The 22,131-nt window shown below is 37.1% G+C and overlaps 1 protein-coding gene across 2 annotated transcripts in view; it reads right to left on the reverse strand.

The window, feature by feature from the left end:
• Window positions 1-22,131, reverse strand: part of LMNB1 (lamin B1) — a 44,506-nt gene that overhangs the window by 8,241 nt on the left and 14,134 nt on the right. For both annotated transcript variants that reach the window (XM_074328547.1, XM_019732387.2), the window contains exons 3-9: window positions 16,468-16,624; window positions 15,721-15,846; window positions 12,539-12,709; window positions 11,020-11,145; window positions 5,854-6,074; window positions 4,789-5,014; window positions 3,393-3,497 (exon numbers count right to left, since the gene is read on the reverse strand). In XM_074328547.1, the coding sequence (XP_074184648.1) occupies window positions 3,393-3,497; window positions 4,789-5,014; window positions 5,854-6,074; window positions 11,020-11,145; window positions 12,539-12,709; window positions 15,721-15,846; window positions 16,468-16,624 (1,132 nt within the window). The remainder of the gene's footprint in view (window positions 1-3,392; window positions 3,498-4,788; window positions 5,015-5,853; window positions 6,075-11,019; window positions 11,146-12,538; window positions 12,710-15,720; window positions 15,847-16,467; window positions 16,625-22,131) is intronic.

A 22,131-nucleotide genomic window follows, 5' to 3' on the forward strand; every position in this document is an offset into this window, starting at 1 on the left:
GCTTCCCCATCTGATAAATGAAAATGATGACACACAGGTCTCTGAAGTCAAACTACCTTTACGCACATCCTGGCTCCTCTACATGTCAACTGACCTTGAGAATGTTACTTACTTTTGTCATCCATAAAATGGACAGAAATAGCACCTATAATCCATGAGATTACCCACAGAGTGGCGGGCTTTCTCAATGAGTATCAGCTCTCACTGTTAGCATTCTTCTTCTGTGGCTTTTATGGGCCATCCTTCCATGTTAAGGGAGCTTTCTGACCCCCCCCCCAACCCCCCCAGCATATTCTGCAGCTACCTACAGCATCAACTGTGGAGATGACTAACATCTCACAAAACTCTCACAGCAGACAGCCTGTCTAGAATCCTCTTACAGAAATTGGTATGTCTCCAACCAGGGACCAGTGTCACAATACCCCGGAGTAGCTGAGGTTGAACTCCAAAAAAAAAACACAGGAAACAAACAAATCACCCATCGTTCAATGGATAATCTGACTGCCACTGAAAGGCAATAATTCTCATAAGCAGGGAAATTCTGCCATATTTTGTATGTATTTATTGGCAGAAAAGTATGGATAAAGTGGAGAAAACTTTAGTCAAAAAACGTAGGTTTGAATCCTGGACCAGTCACTACACTCAATGTCCTCATCTCTAGAGATATTACCACCAATCCTGATCCTTTTAAAAGGTCATAGAAAAATAGACAGAAAAGTTTTCTACCCCATAAACTGTTTTACAATATAAAGGACTATATGATGGCAAAAGGAAGACTAGAGATGGTACAGCAGGTATAGTTTTAAACGGGAAGAAAACTCTATGAATTACTGATTAAGAGAGTCCTTCCCCTTTAGATGCTCACTTTAGAGCTTCCAGATCTCCCCTCAACATTAGAGATGGAAAGAGCTACATACAGAACACTTACCGGGACAAAAATGAAAAATGGAACCAGATCTGGATAGACTTTCAGATTATGTGGAATGTTAGTGTCCTCTTAATTTCATGCAATTCTTTTCACTAGTCCATACGGAATCACACAATTGGTTTAGTGTTAGTAATAACCATATAAAGTCAGTAATCTTACTGGGTAGTTTAACCTAAAATGAACATGTCCTGAAGCTGTGTTATTCAATATGGGAACCATGTGTGGCTTGTGAGCCCTTGAAAAGTGACTAGTCTAAATTGAGATGCTGTAAGAATTATCTGTAAATTTGAAGACTCAGCTGGAATAAAAGGTAAAATATCTGACATAATTTTTGATATTGAGCACATGTTGAAATGATAATACTTTGGATATATTGGATTAAATAAAATGTAGTACTAAAATTAATTTCACATCTGTACTTTTGTTAAATGCAGCTATAAGAAAATTTAAAATTACCTATATAGTTCTTTTATTTTTGTTCTAGAGTTTTAAACTCATCTTTGCCATTGCGTTGCACAATTTTACAGATCACTTAATACTACCAGGTTCCAAAGAGCTTCTTATCACATTTAATGCTAGCTACTAAAGGAAAAAATGCATTAGGTTATTTTATATGATAATTGAGATCTCCATTAGACCTATAGAACATATATCTGTTTAGTCCCTAAGGAACTACATCTAGGGGAAAACGCAGATGATGAGCATAATGTTTTCACATTAGAGAAAGAGAGCACACTCAAATCTGAATCTTCTGAATTAAAATATCAGATACTTTCCACTACATTATGCAGCTCCATAAGACACATAATAAGACCGAGCAATTTTCTCTCACTAGAGTAATTACTAAGAAGAAAAGATAGTAGTTAGGATATTTTTTCCCATTTTTAGCCATTATAAAATTAGCATTTGATTTTCACAATGTGGTAGCAAGCTCTAAAAATACACTTTTTAAAAGAGAAATTCTAAGCTGTTGAGCCTTTGATCTTAAACACTAAGTAAAGTTTGTATCAATCAAAATTTAAAACATGTGTTTAATTTTTTTTTTTTAAAGAGTTGATAAAGAGACAGTCATCTCTACATTCTTTAGGGGTGAAAATAGTGACTTCTTTAAAATCTGTATCAGGTCAATCCGGGCCTCTGCAGCTGGGGGTCGGATGGGGAGCCCTGGGGCCGCCAGGAGAGGGCCTGAGGGAAGGCCATGGGATTGAGAAAGTTGGAGACTTCTTGGTATATCGGTGGTCATCCAAGCAAAACCAATGCTTGCTTTTCTTTCTCTGTTGTGTGGGAACAGCAGGCCTCTGGGATTAAAGCGACTTTGATGAGAATTCTTTTGTAAGGGGACCAAACTTGAACTTTGTTATATGACACTGGATTATTGCATTATCTTAAATCAGGGTAAGTCCAGAAATGTATGCTGTTGCTTAAACTTAAATTCCAACGCAGGTGATAAAGTATCTTCAGTTCCACAGTCACCATGAAAACTTTGACCCTGAATTGTACTTTTGCATTATTATATTTAATGTTTATAAATTACCACAAAATCTCAGGAAATGTATCCTTATAATATGTTAATATTCTACTACTGTTTATACTAATTCCATATGCATTATAAATCAATAATTTGGACTCTACCAATTCTTTCTTTCGTTAAATGAAGTAACTTTGGGAAAAAAATCTGTATCACAACTAACAGATTTTACTGTATGCTAAATCACTTACTAAGTAAAAGCAAAGGATCTTTGTGTTTGCTCAATGAAGCATACATCTCTAACAAGTGAGTAAATGATATTTAATAACTATTAAAGAAGTGGTATTTAGAACATAGCAACAGTAAACCATTTAGAACTCAAAATAGTCAGAATGGCTCCTAGCCCATCTCTCTAAATCCAGAACCTTAGATACTATGTAAGAACCACAAGTTACTCTTGCTAAAATGCTGTGTTTAAAGGAGCGGCTCTTTACAATAGTGGCTATGGATCACATGACTTCTGTTGAAAACACAGGTCCCTGCCCCGACAGCAGAGATGGTGAGTGACTAAGGGTGCGGTGTGGCCCGGACACCAAAACACTTCGCAGAGGTCCTGAGACCCACCAAGGCTGAGGACTGTCACCTTGAGGCAGACCCTCGCATTAAGAGATTATCTCCCTAACTGTTCGTTGTGCCAAGCAGGAGCTCCAGAATTATACTGTGCTACAAGGGACAGCTGTTTTACATCTACTAGAGTAGACAAAATAAAAAGAATTCATATAGGTCAATTCTTTCACTTTTAATAGTCAATTACTGCTCTCAATAAGGTAGAACTTTTACAATCTTTAACCACACGTGTGATTCCCTAATACCCTAGTAATGTCCAAGACCTTTTAATGCCCATTTTTAAAATGCTTCTTAAAGCCAAAATTTTTCTTGAATTACGTGAACTGTTAGTTAAGACAATGGAGTTAAATGATGACTGCATTCACTTACTGTAACAGTCTGGCCTGCCTTCAGCACATATCTTGAGGTATATTTATAAGTGACTGATGTGTCTCCAATTTTTCTGATCATTTCCCAGCCTCCCATTGGTTGATCCTAATCAAAGAACAAAATAGAACAAGGTCACTTCAAATATACAGAAAGCTATAGAATAATCAGATAAATGAATCTATACCGGCAGTTAAACTAGCTTCATGGCTGTTTTCTCATGATTCACGTTTTCCCATTATTAAAAGAAAACATGGCTTCTCTGTCATTCAGCAAAACGGTATTTCAACAATGCTGCAACTTTAGTTATTAAGATACTTAATTTTAAAGAGGACAAAACTGGAAGAAAAGGGATGCGAACCAAATTAAATGGTCATATTCACTGCTATAATAGATCAGGTATGTCTTTTACATTCATAACAATCTAGCTGTCATAATCATAATTAGAAACACCTAATACTTGATTACTTATAAAATACAGGCACATAAGCTTAGAAACAGAAGAAAATATGTCCTTTTCTTTCTGCATCTTAGAGCCTATTCTCTTTAGTATCAGAACTGCTGGTACTCCACTGCCCATCGAAATTATTTCTTCATCCACATGAAAAATAGTTCTAATAGCTCTGTTGAGAAAAGGAGTAATTTTCACAAATGAGGTTGGACAAATCACGAAGGTATCCTTCAGGAAGTGACATCCACCCTACCGCAGCCCCCTGCGTCCCCAGACCTGCCTTCCTCTAGCATCATCATCTCACACCCCGGGAGGGATGGGGGGCGTGCCCCCAGCTGCACGATTCCTAGTCAGGGAGTACCTTCACCACGGAGCTCTCAAAAGCCCCAACTCGAAAATGCAGAATTCCTTATGTTTATGTTTACTTCTAAACAAATAACTTCAAGACAGGGTTTCATACTATCCTTGATACAAATTAAATCATTAGTATTTGTTTATTCATTTACAGAGAAAAGGGCCCCCTGCATATATCTGAGTCTGGGTCATATTTCCTTCCTTTCACTAAGTTAACGGCTGTGAAAGAATATCCACCCTTTCCACCTAAATTCCAACTTTATTCACAAATCTGGCTAGGGCGGGGAGTAACAATAATTCATCCTTAGCAAGTCCACTGTGACAAAATAACCAGGAGTGAAAAAAAGCACTGGTTCTATAAAGAAGGTCTAATAAAGAAAATCTTCACACACTATGAGCACCAACTCCTCTTATTTGTGTTTAATACTTTCTATGAATTTTTGTAAACAGGAGGCGGGAAACTCTTATTCTGCGAAGACTACTAAATCCCAATAAAGGCTGAGGAATTATGACAACTGCAAGACAGGCCACCAATCAGCAAAGCCTGGCTAGCAAAAAAAAAAAAAAAAAAAAAATTGGAGCTGTTTTTGTTACCTGTTCGGAAGTGTTCCTCACGCGGATGAATTTCCCGTCCACGTCGATCTCCTCAATGCAGACGTTCCCAGTGGCCGAAGCAGAATGCGCGATGCTGACGCTACTGCTCGCCTCGGATTCTTCCACATCAACTCTCTTCCGCTTTCCTCTGGTTGTGCGCACGCTGCGACTGGAGGAGGCTCGTGACACTGTCACACGGGAAGAAGGGCTTGGAGAGAGCTTCAATCTACACGGGAAAAACAAAACGTTCTGTGTATGAAACACATATGCCCTTCCCACCTTACAAAAATGGATATTACTACCCTGCACATGCATTTCTAAAGCGACACATGACTGACAATCAGTTAGACAAAGGCGATACACATCTTAACCACCATGAACTTCTGTGTGCTAGGATGGCTACCATCATTTTTCTTAAAAATAATACTAATAACTGGAATGTTTTTCCTAGGAATAGAATATAACCATAATGCAGAAGGTTTAGGGAACAGGAGGAAGTCATCCCATCTACCATCACCCTACCACAACCATTGTTATATTTAGTACACTTTTCTTAATCTCATGCCTATATTTTCTCATGCCTGTAATTTTTACAAAATTACAATTCTAATGTACATAATACTGAAATGGAATGGCTTTTTATCCTAAATCAGATGCTCTTCCTTTGGAACTCTTTTCTGAGAATAGGTGTGAAAAGGATTTATACACTAACCACATTTGAAAAATAAGTATAAAGTCTCTTTCAGCAAATCTGGTATTTTACAACATATTAAATTATCAAAACATTTAAAAATCTCAAAGGAAAGACTCCATCCTGACACAGCCCAGCATTTATTATAATAATAATAAATAATAATAAAAGACTGCTTGAGCAATAATTTCTGATGCTGAGATAGAAATGATTTATTACTACCTACTTCTATGACCTCAGTTTTAAAAGTAGTAACAGAGAAAATATTTAAAGTTGCCTTGTTTTACAATTAAACCTAATCCTATTTACTTTTAAATAAAAAGGGTGGGGGCAAAAACTAGACTAGGAGGTAGAGTGACCGCTAAGTTACTTACCTCTCCTCTTCTCCTTCTAAGAGCTTCCTGTAAGCACTGATTTCCATGTCCAGGGCTAGCTTTACATCAAGAAGTTGTTCATAATCGTTCAGCTGTTGCTGCATCTGATCCCTTATTTCCGCCATCTCTCTCTCTTTGTCAGACAGCATGCGCCGAGAGTTGTCTCTCTCTTTAGCAAGCAAGTCCTCCAACTCTTGAATCCTCTCCAAACATGCTCTAGACTTCAGATTCAAGGGAACACATTTACTTTCTAGGAACATTCCAACATTAGCACAAGGCAGCTATTTTAAACCATAAACCACTTCCTGGACTGGAAAGCAAATAGAACCCTAAGTAATGTCCAACATTAGCAGTCAAGAGATTTTGTTTTTAATAAATACCAAAATTCCTCCAAATTAAAATACAGCCCAGAGGAATGGTTTGGCTTACAAAAGACTAAAAAAAAGAGTCACCAAATGGAAGTGTCATAAATATACATATACTTTTTCTGTATTTGGCCAAATAAAACAAAATTTTAAACTGTGGTTTCAATACAAGTCAAGTCTGGCTCCCCTATAAGCCTTTTAACTCAGAAGTTTAAGTTAACAAAAGGAAGGAACTAAAAAGACAGGAAACTCATTGACAAAAGAAACTCACTGACAAACAATAAAGTGTGGGTATGTTTTGGAGAATTGCTGGGACTATTCAGAAACCGAAGAAACGGGATTCTGGTTATCCCTTTAAGAACCGTGTTCCTTTAGCACTGCTGCACTCTCTCACGCTCAGCATGCAAAGACTGTACAATATAACGTGGTCTGTAAAAGGCACCTACTGTACAAAAACACTACATTCTCATCAGTAAATTTATTTCTCACAGGGGTCCGGGTTAAAAACTTTGAAACTGCTTCACATGTATACTGGGACTGAACAAATAAGTAAACAATATGGCCCAAATCAGGTTTCTTGCTCTCAGACAGGGAAGTTACAGATAAGCCAGAAATGAAGCTTACAATGAACCCTGGGGTATGGGGTTAGAGGAAGAGACACAGTATGAACTCGTGTTTAACTTAATATAAATACCAGTAGACAGACAAGTGTGTAAACATGGGTTCGCATACATGTATTACCTAGAAACAATGACAGCCCAGTACCGATGGGCACACTCAGAGCCCAGATCTCAATTTCTATACACCATTTCCCGGTAAAAATAACCAGGGCTCCCTGGAGAAATCGCCAATTCTAGGGCTGAAGCAGGAAAAATACAAGATGAGCCTGGAGCATCTTAGAGTAGAACAACATAAACAAGTGCTCCAAAATAGGGCGACATGGTAGCCAATCTGAACTCCTCATGTCCAAAGCTGGAACAAACTGAGCCGATAAATAACGTAGTACCGGACTATAATCCAAAATATAAAATAAAGATCCATGAGTCCATGTTGATATAAATAAATGAATGAATTTACAAATAAACAGGGGGAGAAGAAATAAAACTTCACCTAAGAACTCCACTTAATAAAAGTAGATACTACCACTTCAGGATGGAGCTGAGTTCCTGTCCTTCACTCTCAGAGAGCGGGCTGGACTTAGTGACTGCTTCTCAAGAACAGAATGTGGAAAGTGAAACATCACCAGTGATATAACATGCATGTCATTAATCCCTGATAGGATGTGTCAAGAAGGGCACTTAAAACCCATAACCTCCGCCTGATCCTAAGAAAAGCACCAGACAAACCCAGATTGGGGGACAGTCTACAGGACACCTGGCCAGTTCTCCTCAAAATTGTCAAGGTCATGAAAAACAAAGAAAGCCTGAGGTCACAGACCAGGAGACTAGGGACACATGTGGTACCCCGGAATAGAAAAATGACAATAATAGAAAATGTGGTAAAATCCAAATAGTCTAGGGATGGCCGAGTGGCTCAGTTGGTTAGAATGAGAGCTCTTATCAGGGTTGCCGGTTCGATTCCCACATGGGCCAGTGAGCTGCACCTTCCACAACTAGACTGAAGGACAACTACTTGGAGCTGATGGGCCCTGGAAAAACACAGTGTTCTCCAACATTCCCCAATTAAAAAAAAAAAATCCAAATAATCTCGAGTCTAGTTAGTAATACACCAGTGTCAGTGTCTGTCAGTGTCTTAGTTTCAACAAATATACCATGTGATATAAGATGCTAACGATGGAGGGAAACGGTGAGGGAGACGGGGGAACTGTCTCTACAAGCTTCCCAACTTTTTGGTAAATGGAGAATTATGCCAAAATAAGAAGGCTGTTTAAAAAATAATCAATCAATGAATTACAATTCAGAGTAGCATCTGACATTCTACATCAGAAGCAGACATTCATCTTAAGAGTGATGCTAAACATAATCCCTGCCTCGGAGAACTTGAATTTAACTGCATTTGCAAAAAAACATGCTATAAACTGAGAAATCCATCTTTCTTTCTCTAAAAGAAAACATACTTAAGTTCAAAATGTCTTTAATCAATCTCTTCACTTTATTTCCCATGTGGGGGGTAAACAGAATGGGCAACAAGGTAGAATCTAAGAGTTGATGAGTGACATAAACTACCCAGGAATCAGAGATACCCTCTGAGCCTAGCTTGTACACCCCAAGATGTCCTTGTTAGTCTGCCTCTAATGCTACGAAGTTCTTTAAGAGGGAAAAATTAAAAATTAGGTATAAAAAAGTTTTAAAGTTATTCTGAATCACTTTGTATTTTAAATAGAAATATTTAAATTGTATTTGACAGCTTCACTACATCTGTTATCTCATGTTATCTCATGAGATAACATGTTGCATGCAGATAGCATGCAACATGAGATACAGACCTAGATTCTTTCCAATTCTGCCATTAACTACATACACATCTCTTTGGCACTCACTAAACCAGTATCTACAATTGGAAAATGAAGAGGTCTAACTAGATTATCTGTAAGATCCCGCCTCTAACTCTAAAATTTTACGACTGACTTTTAATGGTCTTGATCTACTTTATTTTACAGTATGTAACAGTTTATTGTACTAGTTTATTATGTTCTAGCTGCAACAGAAGTTTGCAGAGTCTGGGTGTTAGGAAAACAAAAATTAGAGGTGCTTTCCAAGTGCCACTGAAGACTCCTGCAAGCCAAGCAGACTCTGACCACCCAGTTAATTTGGCCCAAGTAAAAATTCTAGATAGAAATGACAGAAATGCTGTTAGCGATATATGAAATTCCTAATTCCAAAACATAATAATGCCACTTTGTATTATTTAAAAATATTTTCTAAAGTCACATTTTAAAGGCTATGTCAATTTTAAATAAAATTTAAGAAGTACTTCACTAATATGAGTCACACAACCAAAAGGAAATTCTATGGCCTAACAGGCGGCATGATGAAACTGACATGACTCAACAAATATTATTATGATATACAATAAGAAAATATTAAGAGATATCTTTCTTTTTGATGATATTTCTAAGGCTAAAATTTACCAATGAATAAAGATATTCCTCAAGATATATTATTTATCATAAAACCTGATAGTAATGAATAGAGGAAAGGATCCCTACTTCTCCCCTCCTCCCAACCCCTAGACAGAGAAATTTCTAAAACTCTTCTGGTTGAAGTTGGTGCTTCTTTCCTAGTTCCTAAGGAGTCAGCTCCTGGAAACCTCCAGGCTCTGCCTAACATCATTCAAATCTACTAAACTGAAGTTAACAAAAAATCTTGCAAGGATGGAAACACACCTAACTGGCAAACAGGGAAGCAGCCCTAAAGCTGAGTCTGAAGACAGGGCTCCCAAGTCCACAGCCTGGTCTCCTCACCTGTAAAACACCTTAAACCTAACAGACTCAAGTGGATTAAGCAGTAGCCAAACAACAATTTTAAAATAAAAGGGAGGGAAAGCATACAACAGAAAAAGAGGAGAATAGCTAGAATATAATTTATTAAATGGAGAGAAGTAAACGTCAAGTCATAGTAAGAAAGAGGCCTATTTTCAGAAAGGTGCCTGTTACAATGCTGTAATGGAAAAAAGATTACCTGTTAAATTCCCAAATGAAAATCTTTGAAGAGAAATGAAGTGTAAAGTGAAAACTGGGAACTATGAGAGAAACCCCTATATCAGTGTGTAGCCTCTGAGCAAGTGGTTAAACACAGCTAGGTCTGCGGTCAGCTGAGTGAACTCAAAAGTCCTTCCAGCTTTAGTGTTACATGAAAACTTCAAAATACTACTATGAGGACAAAACAAGTCTAAAATAATTTTTAAATTTATGTTTCGAGTAATAAAGTACATGTAACAGGCAATGTACAAGCTTCAATTTTAACTGATTTTTTTTACATCATCCTGTTATGTAACTCATTGTCTGCTTCGTTTTCTAAATTCCTGCAATAAATGTCTTCCGTTTGATAATCAGAAACAGATTTTACTAAAAATAAAATAAAAAAGAGAAGCTTAATCAAGAATAAGATGAAGTTCATTCCCGTGGAAAATTTAAACCAATAAAAATATAGGTAAGCAGTAGGTTATTAAAGCATTCTGAACACGCCTGTGGCTGTGTATGTACTTTGTGTCCACACATCTACCGCAGGCTGAAAGAGATCGTAAGCAGTGCCGTGCCAACCATTAGGCTGCACCTACAGGCACCTCACGTACAGATGGGCTCCGGGCCACACACCAGCAACGCAGTCGTGTCACATCAGTTACCAATGAATGAATTAGTCACTAAATTCTTAACTAATGCAAAAGTTAATGCTAAATCCCAAGATTCTAATTATTCAGCAGTTCATGCATTTGTCTAGCAACGCAAAGCATTTACTACCCACAAAGAATTTCTGCATGTTTTCTTCATTATGGTTTCCAAACTGATGCAAAAGGAGTATGTTGGGAAGAGCACAGTGTGGAGCTGACGCTGCTGGAAGGGTCAAAAACCTGGATCCTGGGATAAGGCCAGGGAATAAACCGACAGCTTTAGGGGCAGCTCTCTTAGCTCTGGGTAATCTACTAATTTAGGAATAACAGTCTTTTGCATGGAGGGTGTTTATACAATACACGATGAAAAAATCTGGGGAGTGCGATGAAACCGGAGTGTAGAAAACCACTGCCCTGACAAGTGGCATCAAGCAGAGCAAAGCAGGTTGACTACCATGTTGGAGGTGGCTTTCAAGTTCAACTTCAATACTTAGGGAAGACACTTACTCACCTCTTTCTGTAGATTAGAAAGCTGAGATGAAAGGCTCTCAATTCTCATACGACTTTCCATCAGTTCTTCCCTGGCACTGTTGACAGTAGAAGTATTCATCTCCGACGAGAGCCTGGCATTCTCGAGCTAAAAGAAGAAACAAACCATAGTCAGTCTTATCTAGTGAATTAGAACAAACAAATGAGGAAGCATGATTCATCTCAAAGTATTTCATTTCAAACCTAAGCCCTGCTGGTAACTGGTTTATGAAACAGGAAAAGCATCATGAAGTTGGCTAACGTGGGATGAATGACCTTAAGTCTTTCAATGTATGAGCTTTAACGATGCTAACAGACCCAGGTCTTCACCCAGAGTTTACTACTTCAACATTTCATCCACTATATCTCTAATGTCACAGATAATATTGATAATAAATTGCAGTAGCAATTTAACCATGGTGATGTTAACATCACATGTCCCTAACCCACCAAATCTAACATAGAATTTAAAGCACTAAGCAAAAAGCAATAGCTTATAGATTATTTCAAACCAGATGGAAACACTTCATTTCAGAAGTGAAAAACAGCTCCTCGGGTGGAAACAGTATCCTGATTCTCCAAATGCCCGTAACAGGCGGCTTTGCATGCCTCTCGGACACACTTGTGCATGTCGTGTCTTTCTTCCCTGGCTCCCTCGGAGGCCAGTCCATGGGACTGACCGATCCTTACTTTCGCTCCTTCCCAGCCCTGTACAAGGCCTAACGTGAATACATGTCAGACAACTGGATGTGGAGTTTAAAAGATCTCTCCCTTTCAGCAGCCAATTACCACTTCATAAAATGGATTAAAAGCAACATGAATAGTTTGAGGCCATGCAATGGAAATCTTTTTCAACACCTCTATGACTCTAATTTCCTAAGTCTTCCACTAATAATTCTTTTTAATCAAATCATGTAATATTTAACACATTGGCATAAAAATCATTTACTAAGAAAGCCTGTACTCGTTGGTTATTTTATGGATTTTTGCATGGTCTGCTAATACAAGTAAGAAGTTTCTGTAATATTTTTTAAATGATTAATAGTGGCAGAAGAAGAAATATGAGACTTTCCATTTGGCCTTTGTTCAAAAAAGCCTGAAGTGTGGTCACAACCAATGGACAACTATGACATGGGCTCAGTACAGCCTGGCATTCGCTCACCATCGAATGGATGTGTGACGCGATTAGTGCCTATTATCGAAAGAAAAGTATTTTCGGATGGCTTGGGTTTAACTGCGATGACACGACATGAATGATCAATGGGATACAAAGATAAACCCTTACCTCAGATACAATTAGAATAACCCTACTTGCTTTGAACAATCTCTAGTAACTTTTACTTTGTAAATAACTGCTTTACAAAAATCCATTTTCTATATTCATGGAGACTAGGGGAACGCCTTTTAAGAAAACCAGAACAAAGCACACATCAAGTCATGTTCCTCAGGGTGACTGTGACATAACGGGAAGAGTTTAAGCGAGTCGCAGAGGGGCTGCTCACTTTGGCGTGGTAAGTCTGCTCCATCTCCTCCTTGTACAGCTTGACCTGGGCGTCGTGTTGCTCTCGCATCTCATGAAGGGCCTGAGCCAGCTTGTACTCATACTCAATCTGACGCCCAGAATCCACCTCTACCAAGCGAGTTTCATGCTTCCTTCTGGTCTCATTGATCTCCTGGGGGTACGGGGGGAATGACATAAAACCAAGTTACTTAACATGGCTGCATTGGTACAAGTCTGGGTGACATCAGAGCCATCTGCAGCTTCACACACCAACTTCCTTGTGTCTGTCCTAGGACAGGCACGTGAATACACTTTTTAACCTTCATTTCCAAATGAGAAGATTTCTGACATGGAACTAATGACAGAAATAGTAGCATCTCAAGCCCTGGAAATTTTGTTTCTTTTCAGAAAATGGCATAGCTATTTATTTCTCTGAAGGCAAGGAAGGGCCTGGAAGACTTACTGAAGTACCATGTAATCATGGATAACTATGTACACTGAATAGCAACTGTTTTCCTAAATTGTTGTTTTGATGGTCCTAAGGCTACCTCTGAAAAAAATCCACATGAAAAGTTAAACTTGTCAGGACAACTTCAACTAACAGACTTATACATAATGAAACTATCTTCTTAGACATACTAAGATGCAATAGCAGGTATAGCAAGCTAAGACTTATTTTAAGAGCTGGTGCTAACGTATAATATCAGTTGATACAGAATCTTATTAACAATATCACTTTACTATCTTAAATACATATGGCAATTCACTATTAAAGAATAGAAATGTAAGCATAATCCGTCACTTTATATTTTAAAGAACTATTCCAAACTAGAATGACTAGGAACACAAATTCAGAACATAATTTCCATTCCAGCCTCCAGCTGGGGAAATACAGATTTGTCTTTAATGGCAATGATTACAGAGGCCACAGGAGGGCGATATGACCCACTGAAGTTCTTGTTTCTGGATCATCTTACAACATGGGTTTTCCTATGCCTTTCCTCATCTTTCTTTTAACAGTTCTTAGCAGAGGAAAATATACTTGACAGAATCAGAAAACCAGGTTCAAATTCCAGTTCTGCTATGAACCTCCCAGGGTTCACATCTATTTAATGAAATGAAAAACATGCAAATTAAAGGCTTAGGTCAATAAATCTTGGGCACCTACTAATAATTTTGCTCTTGTCTAGCTCCCTTCCTCTTTAACTGTTCGTAATAAGAAACTTAGGTACATTTATTGAACAGAATTATATTTTCCAAAAAAAATAAATTGTATCTTCCATGTTTAAAAAGAAAGGAATATTTAAAATTCATTCTGAAAAAGGCAAAAACCAAACATTGAAAGATGCTAGCCAAACATTCTAAAAACATTAAATTACTTTTTACTGACAACTTTTTTCACTTTTTACTTTATTTAGAATCAGTGACTTGTAAAGAAAATAATACCGTATTCCTGATATAAAGATGCAGGAGTCCACACACAGCGCCAAAACTAAGTAGTGATATTTACATGTGGAATTTAAAGAACAAAATAAACAAACAAACTAAACAGAAACAAACTCATAGATGCAGAGAACATTTTGATGGTGGCCAGATGGGAGGGGAGTAAAAAAGATAAAGGAATTAAGAAGTACAAATTGGTAGTTACAAAATAGTCAGGGGGATGTAAAGTAAAGCATGGAGAATATAGTCAATAATATTGTAATAACTATGTATAGTGTCAGGTGAGTACTAGACTTAACGGGGTGATCACTTTGTAAATTATATAAATATCTAACTACTACACTATGCTGTACACCTGAAACTAATATAATATTGAATGTCAGCTGTAATTTAAAAAATTAAAAAAACACAAAAAACTAAGTAAGTAGTTCTGGATCATGGACAATTTTAACAAAACAAAACAAAAATGTTAAGTCGACTTAATATAAAAAAATCTCCATTTATAAAGCAAAACTGTAGTTAACAATTATATGATAGCATTCACTATAGTTTACAAGGAGCTTTCACACACAACATTCCACTTTGATTCTCAAACCACTTCTTGAAGAAAAAAAATGGTAGGTATTGGTGATTCATTTTCAAACAAGAAACCGACTCGAGAGTTATCCAAAGTCTGCTTGTCCAGTGAGTGCACTTCACCCCAACAATACCTCTTTTTGTTTTAATATTTGTTATAAAAATGGTCAGATTTCTATTATTTTTTCTCCAATTAAAAAAATTTTTAACTCATACAATAAATTTTTATTTTTAAATCATTGTTAGTCACTGTTTTCAAAATTATATTACTTCCAAAAACATTAACTGCACGTTCTCCACTTTGGGTTAATTCCAATCCTCTTCAATTTTGAGGAAATATACATTTCCCCTTCAATTTTATTTATTTACTTTTTTGGCAACGATTTCTGCATGCCTTCAACTCCCAAGGCTCGACCACAGATGTTAAAGGCTTGTAACCGATTTTAAGTATACACACATAACTATAAAAGCTGTGATAGCCAGCCTGCAGGCCCCTAATGGTTGCTGCCTTCTGAATTCACACCCTTACATAATCCTCTTGCACACTGTGTCATGGTTGATATGTGTGATGGAGAGTGATGGTATATCACTTCTGGGATTAGGTTACAGAAGATAATGAGGCTTCCGTCCAGCTCTCGCTCTCTCATCATTCACTCTTGGGAGAAGCCATATTGTAGCAGCCCGATGGAGAAGCCCCTGCTGAAATAACACCTCCTGCCAACAGCCTGTGAATGAGGTCGGAGCAGCTCCTCTAGCCCAAGTTGAAAGCCTGACTGTAACTTCATGAGAGACCCTGAAACATAACCATCTAGTTCAGCAGCTCTCAGATTCCTGACCATCCGAAACTGTGAGACAATTAAAGGTATGTGGTTTTAAGTTGCTCAATTTTGGAGTAATTTGTTAGCCACCAATAGGTAACTAATACAAATGCTTAAACAGGTTGACAGTAATTAACCGCTGTGACCAAGCCTATACAAATGAGATGGAGTGAAATCATATGTTTACCATAACAGCTTGAACTCCTATATGCAGCCTTTTAGAGCAATACCTTGAATAATTTACCTCCAAAATTTCTCCCATTTTTGTTTTGTTTACATATACAGTTATAACAAAGCCTTCTAGGATCCCTCCATTCCTCAAAAAAGTAAAATTACATATAGTTACCTCCTCATACATGCTTTTACGAAACTCTAAGTCCTCAGTCAGGCTCTGGCAGCGATTCTCCAAATCCACTTTAAGTAAAGTTTCATCTGCTAGCTGTTTTTTGGCAGCAGTTAAGGAGGCTTCCAACTAACATAAGGGGGGAAAAAAGGATGAAAATCATATAGCAGTCATTTAGTAACAATTTTAATTGATAATTATGGATTGAATCAAATCAAGTATTACAACTTCTGTGTATGTACCCATGTATGAGAGTCCCTCATTATAACCTTTATCATAAACTGGGTGTTCAATTGCTGGCCACACCACAGGCAGCCACACCAAAACACTTCTCAAATTTGGTAACTGGCAACAGGGAATGAACAGAGACCTCTGGGTTACATTTCAAAACTCAAACCAACGATTTTAGCTACCGTTGTCATTTTTTCCTGTGCGCCCAGCACCATGATGACACCTTCTCTTTTCCCGCCTCACATTTGGCACAATAATGAAACAGGCTTTGAGAGCAAAAAACAGAAAGAGCATAAACACAAGAGACAGGAAGAAGAGCAGCAACAAGGCCAGTATGTTCAGGATACGACTTACGAGCGATGGTGCTTTGCTACCCCAAGACTACCTTTCAGATAAGCCATAAAAAAATCAAATGAATACTTTCTAAAATAGAAAATAAATTTAAAAATCAATCAACCAACTAAAGCAGATGAGGCAATTAACCTGCCAAATATGTCTCAAGAGCAGAGTTTACCTTACCTGGGCAATCTGATCCTTCAGGTCCTCTAATTCTCCCTCTAAACTTTTTTTGTCACCAAGTGCAGTAGCCAGAGCTGCATCTTTAGAGTTCAGTGCTGCTTCATATTCTCGAAGTTTCATCTGGGCTCCGCTGAGATCCGACTCTTTTTTCGCGTAACTGTAAGACATTTGAAAAATCGCCAAGACATCAAATGATACCCTGACTTGAAGCCTTCTCCCTCCCTGCTTAAGGGGGAAACAAGCAGTTTAAATAAAGGCTGCCATAACCTGCTTAAAATTAGAGGAGCAATTCAGGAGTATTACATCTAGAGTTTTTGGTGGATAACAACTTTCTCTTTCAATGATTTCCCTCTCATGATTACTAATGACTCCACGTTACAGAAACACATAGGACCAATGTACCAGAATTCTGGTTGTCTCTGAGAGAGAATACATGTCCTCCTTGTTCTATGAAGAGGCACTACATGCTTCAGTAAGAAGACATTTTTGAAGAAATGAGTATTATTTTTAAGTACAATGAATACTACAAACCAAGACGGACAGGAGATATAAATCAAGATATGAGATTAAATAAATGAAATCAAGTTATTTTAAAAAGCAATTTTATAACTTGATGATGTATCATATAGAAAACTGCCTTGATATTATATAAGAACTAACTTGCAAGTACTTTCCATTCCTTATTTAAGAGGTGATTTAAAGATTTCCCTAGTTATAAATAAGGGCCTCCCTAATATTTGAGAAAAATTAATTATTTCAGTTTATATTATTAACTATCCAAAACTGAGGTCCCAGTTGAGGTTTCTTTTTCTTCTAAATATTACTTTACTTTTTATTAAATGGAGTTCTATATTATAAAATTAAGGTTCCTTTGGATATAATATTTTTTCAAATAATTATTAGGTTAGTGCAAAACTGATTGCGATTCAAAAGGTTAAAAACAATTGTAAAAACCGCAATTACTTTTGCACCAACCTAATCCATTTTAAAGAACAGTACTTTTAATCCAAATAATTCTATTATTATTAATTAGTGACACGAGAAAAGCCTTAATAATATCAAAATTTTCAATGCCTGTTCTTAATTAAAACTGCAACTGCAGAAGAGTATTTCTACTACTAATGTTTGAGAGTAGGCTAAAAGGGGAATTTTTAATTAACAGAAATTTAAAAAATCTGTAATGTTAAAATAAAATGAAGAAAAATCTGTCCAAAGGATAAACAAATATAATTCAAAGAGAAGATTTAATAATATTCATTTCTTACTCATTTTGGTACCATTAAAACTACATACATACAATCTCAGCAGTCATTCAAAATAATTTTCTTAAATCCTGTATTTTTAAAAACCACAAGATGGCAGCCTTTCACTGAAGACTTGTTTAGGAGGGGGTAAATTGTTAAAAAAAAACACAACCCAGTCATTAATTTCTAACAAAAATGCCTCATTCCAACAAGTGCTGGGTCCTAAGGCTGGTAACTCCATAGGACAGAACCAGTGTTTGTGGAGGAGCTATTATTTTATCCCACTATGTAAGTGACCAGAGCCGGGCAGGGATACATATCATATAATACATAATTTTTAAAAACAATTTAGAGCATTACACAGTATTTATAAAAGCTGACTCAAAATTACTTAATAATTACAAAAACTTCTACTGTACCACGTTTAACGTGTAAGTCTAATATTCGGTCCGCTCATAATGTAGTGTCCATGGCAGAAGAGTGAACCTGTGCCTCCCAGAAACCAAAATGGCTCACCAAGGGCACTGAATTTAAAACAAAAAAGGTCACACCAACTTCACAAGCTGTACTGCATGTTCTGTGTGTTTGATTTCACTGATTTAATGGATAGTAATACTTGTATCTGGTTCCAGATTCAGAATGTTAAAACACAAGTGAAAGATACTCGGTAACATCTGTGGAATATAGGAAATATGAGAAGCCAAAAATTCAGACAGTGCACCTAAATGACTAGAACATGGTGATTTCCTCAACAAAAAATCAAGACCCAGTAAGACAAGGAGTAATGGACCAAAGGGGATGAGTATTTATGGTATTTATTTGTGGTACCTTCAGCCATCCAATGGTACCAACTGAAATTGGATATCAAGTTTTAGTCACTTATCCCACTGTTATTCTGTAAAAATAGACATTTTTCATTATAAATTCATTCTAAAAGCTGTAACTTTCACATTACTGAACAAATTAGGCAGATACAAGCCAGAAGTTGGAAATGTGCTTAAAATTGCAAATAAAAGCTAAACTTACATGCCTTGCCTGAAGAGGGAAAAGGACGAGAGCTGAATACTCGGGCTGTATCTTGCACATACTTAAGTTATACTATCATACAAAACCCTACTTGTGCATGTACTCAGCTACCTCAAGAGACTGAGAACTCTTTGAGGGCGAGGGCCATGATGTATTATTTCTTTATCTTCTACACAGACAACCTATAGATAAAAACCGTTTTGGTAATTTAAAAAAAAAAAACTTCTGCTTTTTTAATAACCCGTTCTGCTTTTTTTATGCTACGTAAAACATCATGTCTTTTTCTAGGGAAAAAAATAACTCTGACACTTTTATAATCTCTAAAAGTTGTGTTCTCAGATGTCCTCCCTATTGCCTGCCAATTTCCTAGGCTGAATGGATCATGAAAAAATTCTTAGGATTATACCCATGTCTCCCTCCATCTGTTTATAAACCATGAATCAGTGGGTTCTATGCCATGAGCTGCCAATCCTAAGGCCGTGCAGCAGGTTAACATCTTAAACATAATCTTGCCATAGTTTTCTAACTGTATTATTTTTCATTCACTAGATATGATGCGGGAAGTCAAAGTACAGAAAGCTGCAGAACTGACATCCTAAAACATACACACATGAATTAGCTACAGCTCTCACCTCAACAGTGACATACGACAACGCCCCGGAACAAAGAACAACTTGGACAAGAATCCAAAGTTACCAGAAGCTGTCACTTACAGGGTTGGCAGGCAGTTTTCTTTGACTATATTTCCTAACTGGTTGTGTTCAGTGATATCGATCTGCCTGCCTAAGCTATTCCTACCTCAAGATAAGGAGAGCTTCCTGTGTTTTCATTTAAATTCATTAATTGCTAGTATTAGATGTGAATCTAACACTAGAAATATGCACACTGCTGAATGTAAGTCAAAAAATGTACCCTTTACCTACCATAGGTGTTTAGAGAAGAACCAAAACTCCAACAGCAGCCAGGAAAAAAGTTTTATCAAATGTAGTTGATACTCTATCCTAATTAAGAATGTCCTCCCTTAAACAAAATTAGCTTTCATTTCAAGTAACTTTGTATTTCACCAGTCATAACAAACAACCAGACCGTATCAAACATGTAGCCATTAAAAATAATGATCAGCTGGAAAGGATACATTTAGATTCCTGTTAACATTCTACAGAGTGACTCAAGAGTAACATACAATTCAGTAACACAGTATGGATGTACTTTCCCAACAGAATCTAGTACCATTAGCCAGCGGGGACCCATCCCTACCCTCTCCTGAGGCCTGAAGGACTCACCTAAATGCCACTTTCTTAATTCCTCCGGACCCGAACACCTCCCACCACCAGCAAGCAATACCATGGTACTTCACTGCTCTAATCACCTTGGTTTTTTTCAACCTACCAGCTCTTTGGCCTTGACTTGTTTCAGGATCATCACCTCAACCCTAACTTCTGCACTGAACTACTTGGCATTGAAATCAGCGTCTGCTGGAACTTTGCTTGGTCTACACACTACCCTTCCTTTTTGGATAACTCAAGACTCCCACGCCCTGAGTATCCTTCATTTGTCTAGGTGTACTCAGTTCAGACTAGTCCCACCAGTAAGGATGTGGAGATTAGAAAATGCACCCAATCACAGAATTGCTGGAAAATGAGTGCTCAATGGAACTCCTGGGGGAAATGCATCATTACTAGGTTATTAACTGTAGAACCTTATTTTTAAATAAAATCATACCACATATATAACACAGAAAATCCCTCAAGACCTTTCTGTGTAAAACAAATCAAGAAATAAACTTAGATAAATACTTACAACATAATGTAAAACATTACAGAATAGTTAGGCTTTGGCAAATTATCGCCCTAGTATTAACATTTCCACCATCAGCTTATATCACACAGGTCAGTTTATATCACAAACGCTCAGCTGAATGAAATGTCTAGTTTGGCCAGCAGCACAACCACAAAAGAAATCCCCGAGTTCAGCCTTTCTAAAACACCCAGAATGTACCTGTGAACAAAGAATCTGTCTTCATTTTCAGGAGAGGATCTATATACATGCTTGAGTTTGGTTTCCTTCTTTTATGTGCCATAATTTTCACTATTTTCTCAAGTACTTCTGTCCTTGATCTTTGATTTTTATAAACAGAAATGTAGGCACAAAGAGTTACATTAAGTAATTCAAAATAAGAGCTAAATTATAGATGGTCTATAGTTGGTAGAATTACATACCTAGAAAACGGCACATAGTTTCTAGATATTAAATGTCATTTCCGTGGAATTTACCAGATTATTATACCACATATATAAGAGTGGACAAAGACAAGAATTTGTGTTCAATAAGTGCTGCTAAATGAATAAAATCTGTTGGACATGTGTTCTTATGGGAAAATCCACCCAAGGTATAATATTGATAGACGTAATATAGACTTTTAAAAGATACACAGTTGAAATAAATAAATTAGATCCCAAAAAAATCAGATAACATAACAGAAACCATTCTGTGTAAAACTGTTATTTGGAATCATATCCACAAAACAAGGATTTTTAAATCCCTCAGAACAGACCCACTCTACATGGAAAGCCAGGCCAATTAGGCCCAGCTGTTTGAGCTGTGTTTTGATTTACCTTAAAGTTCTTCTGAACAGCTGTCTGGTGGCAGCTGAGCACCACTCAACACTAGTGCAGTTATTCAAGTGACTATCGGATAATCCAGCTTCTGAAGCTGTGCTCAGACCCAGAGTTCAGAATCAACATGCCCTTTATTATCTAGCCACAGTCCAGACTTTTAGAGGAAAAATAAACTTTATTTTTGAAACTTTATTAAAGGTTCTTAATATGTCCAAACAAAAACCTTCTGTCCTACAATAACCTACGTGTTTCATAAGGACTCTAACTGCACATTAAACATGTTCCCTCTAACATTCATTCATCAGCTTCAACGCTGTCCTCAAATTAGTTTCCCTTCCAAAGGGAGAAGGAATGTGATCCACAATATTTCTGAGGAAAATGAACTTCTCTGCAATTAAGGTAAATGTAATTTAATATACAAACATCTCCAGAAAGTCACACAACCATAATTCTTGTTTAGAAGGGTCTCCTCTGGCATAAGTAAAAGGACTATCATGCTTTTGCAAACTCAGAGCTGCCACACATAACTTCTGGTGGCGACACACTTAATAAACTGAGCCGTCAACAAGTGAGCAACAACCCAATCAGAAACAGGCAAACCGTAATTGAAATCAGATTAAAATTAAGAAATATACAAAATAAAACTGAAGCTGGACCACAGAACCATTTCTTTGACCAAAAAAATTCACTTACCTAAATAGGCACATGAATGGGGAATGGACACTTACAGCTAAAGTCGTAATAAAAAATGACTTATTCTTCACAAAAAACTATTA

Source organism: Rhinolophus sinicus, linkage group LG03 (assembly GCF_036562045.2).
Source record: "Rhinolophus sinicus isolate RSC01 linkage group LG03, ASM3656204v1, whole genome shotgun sequence".
Taxonomy (NCBI): Eukaryota; Metazoa; Chordata; class Mammalia; order Chiroptera; family Rhinolophidae; genus Rhinolophus; species Rhinolophus sinicus.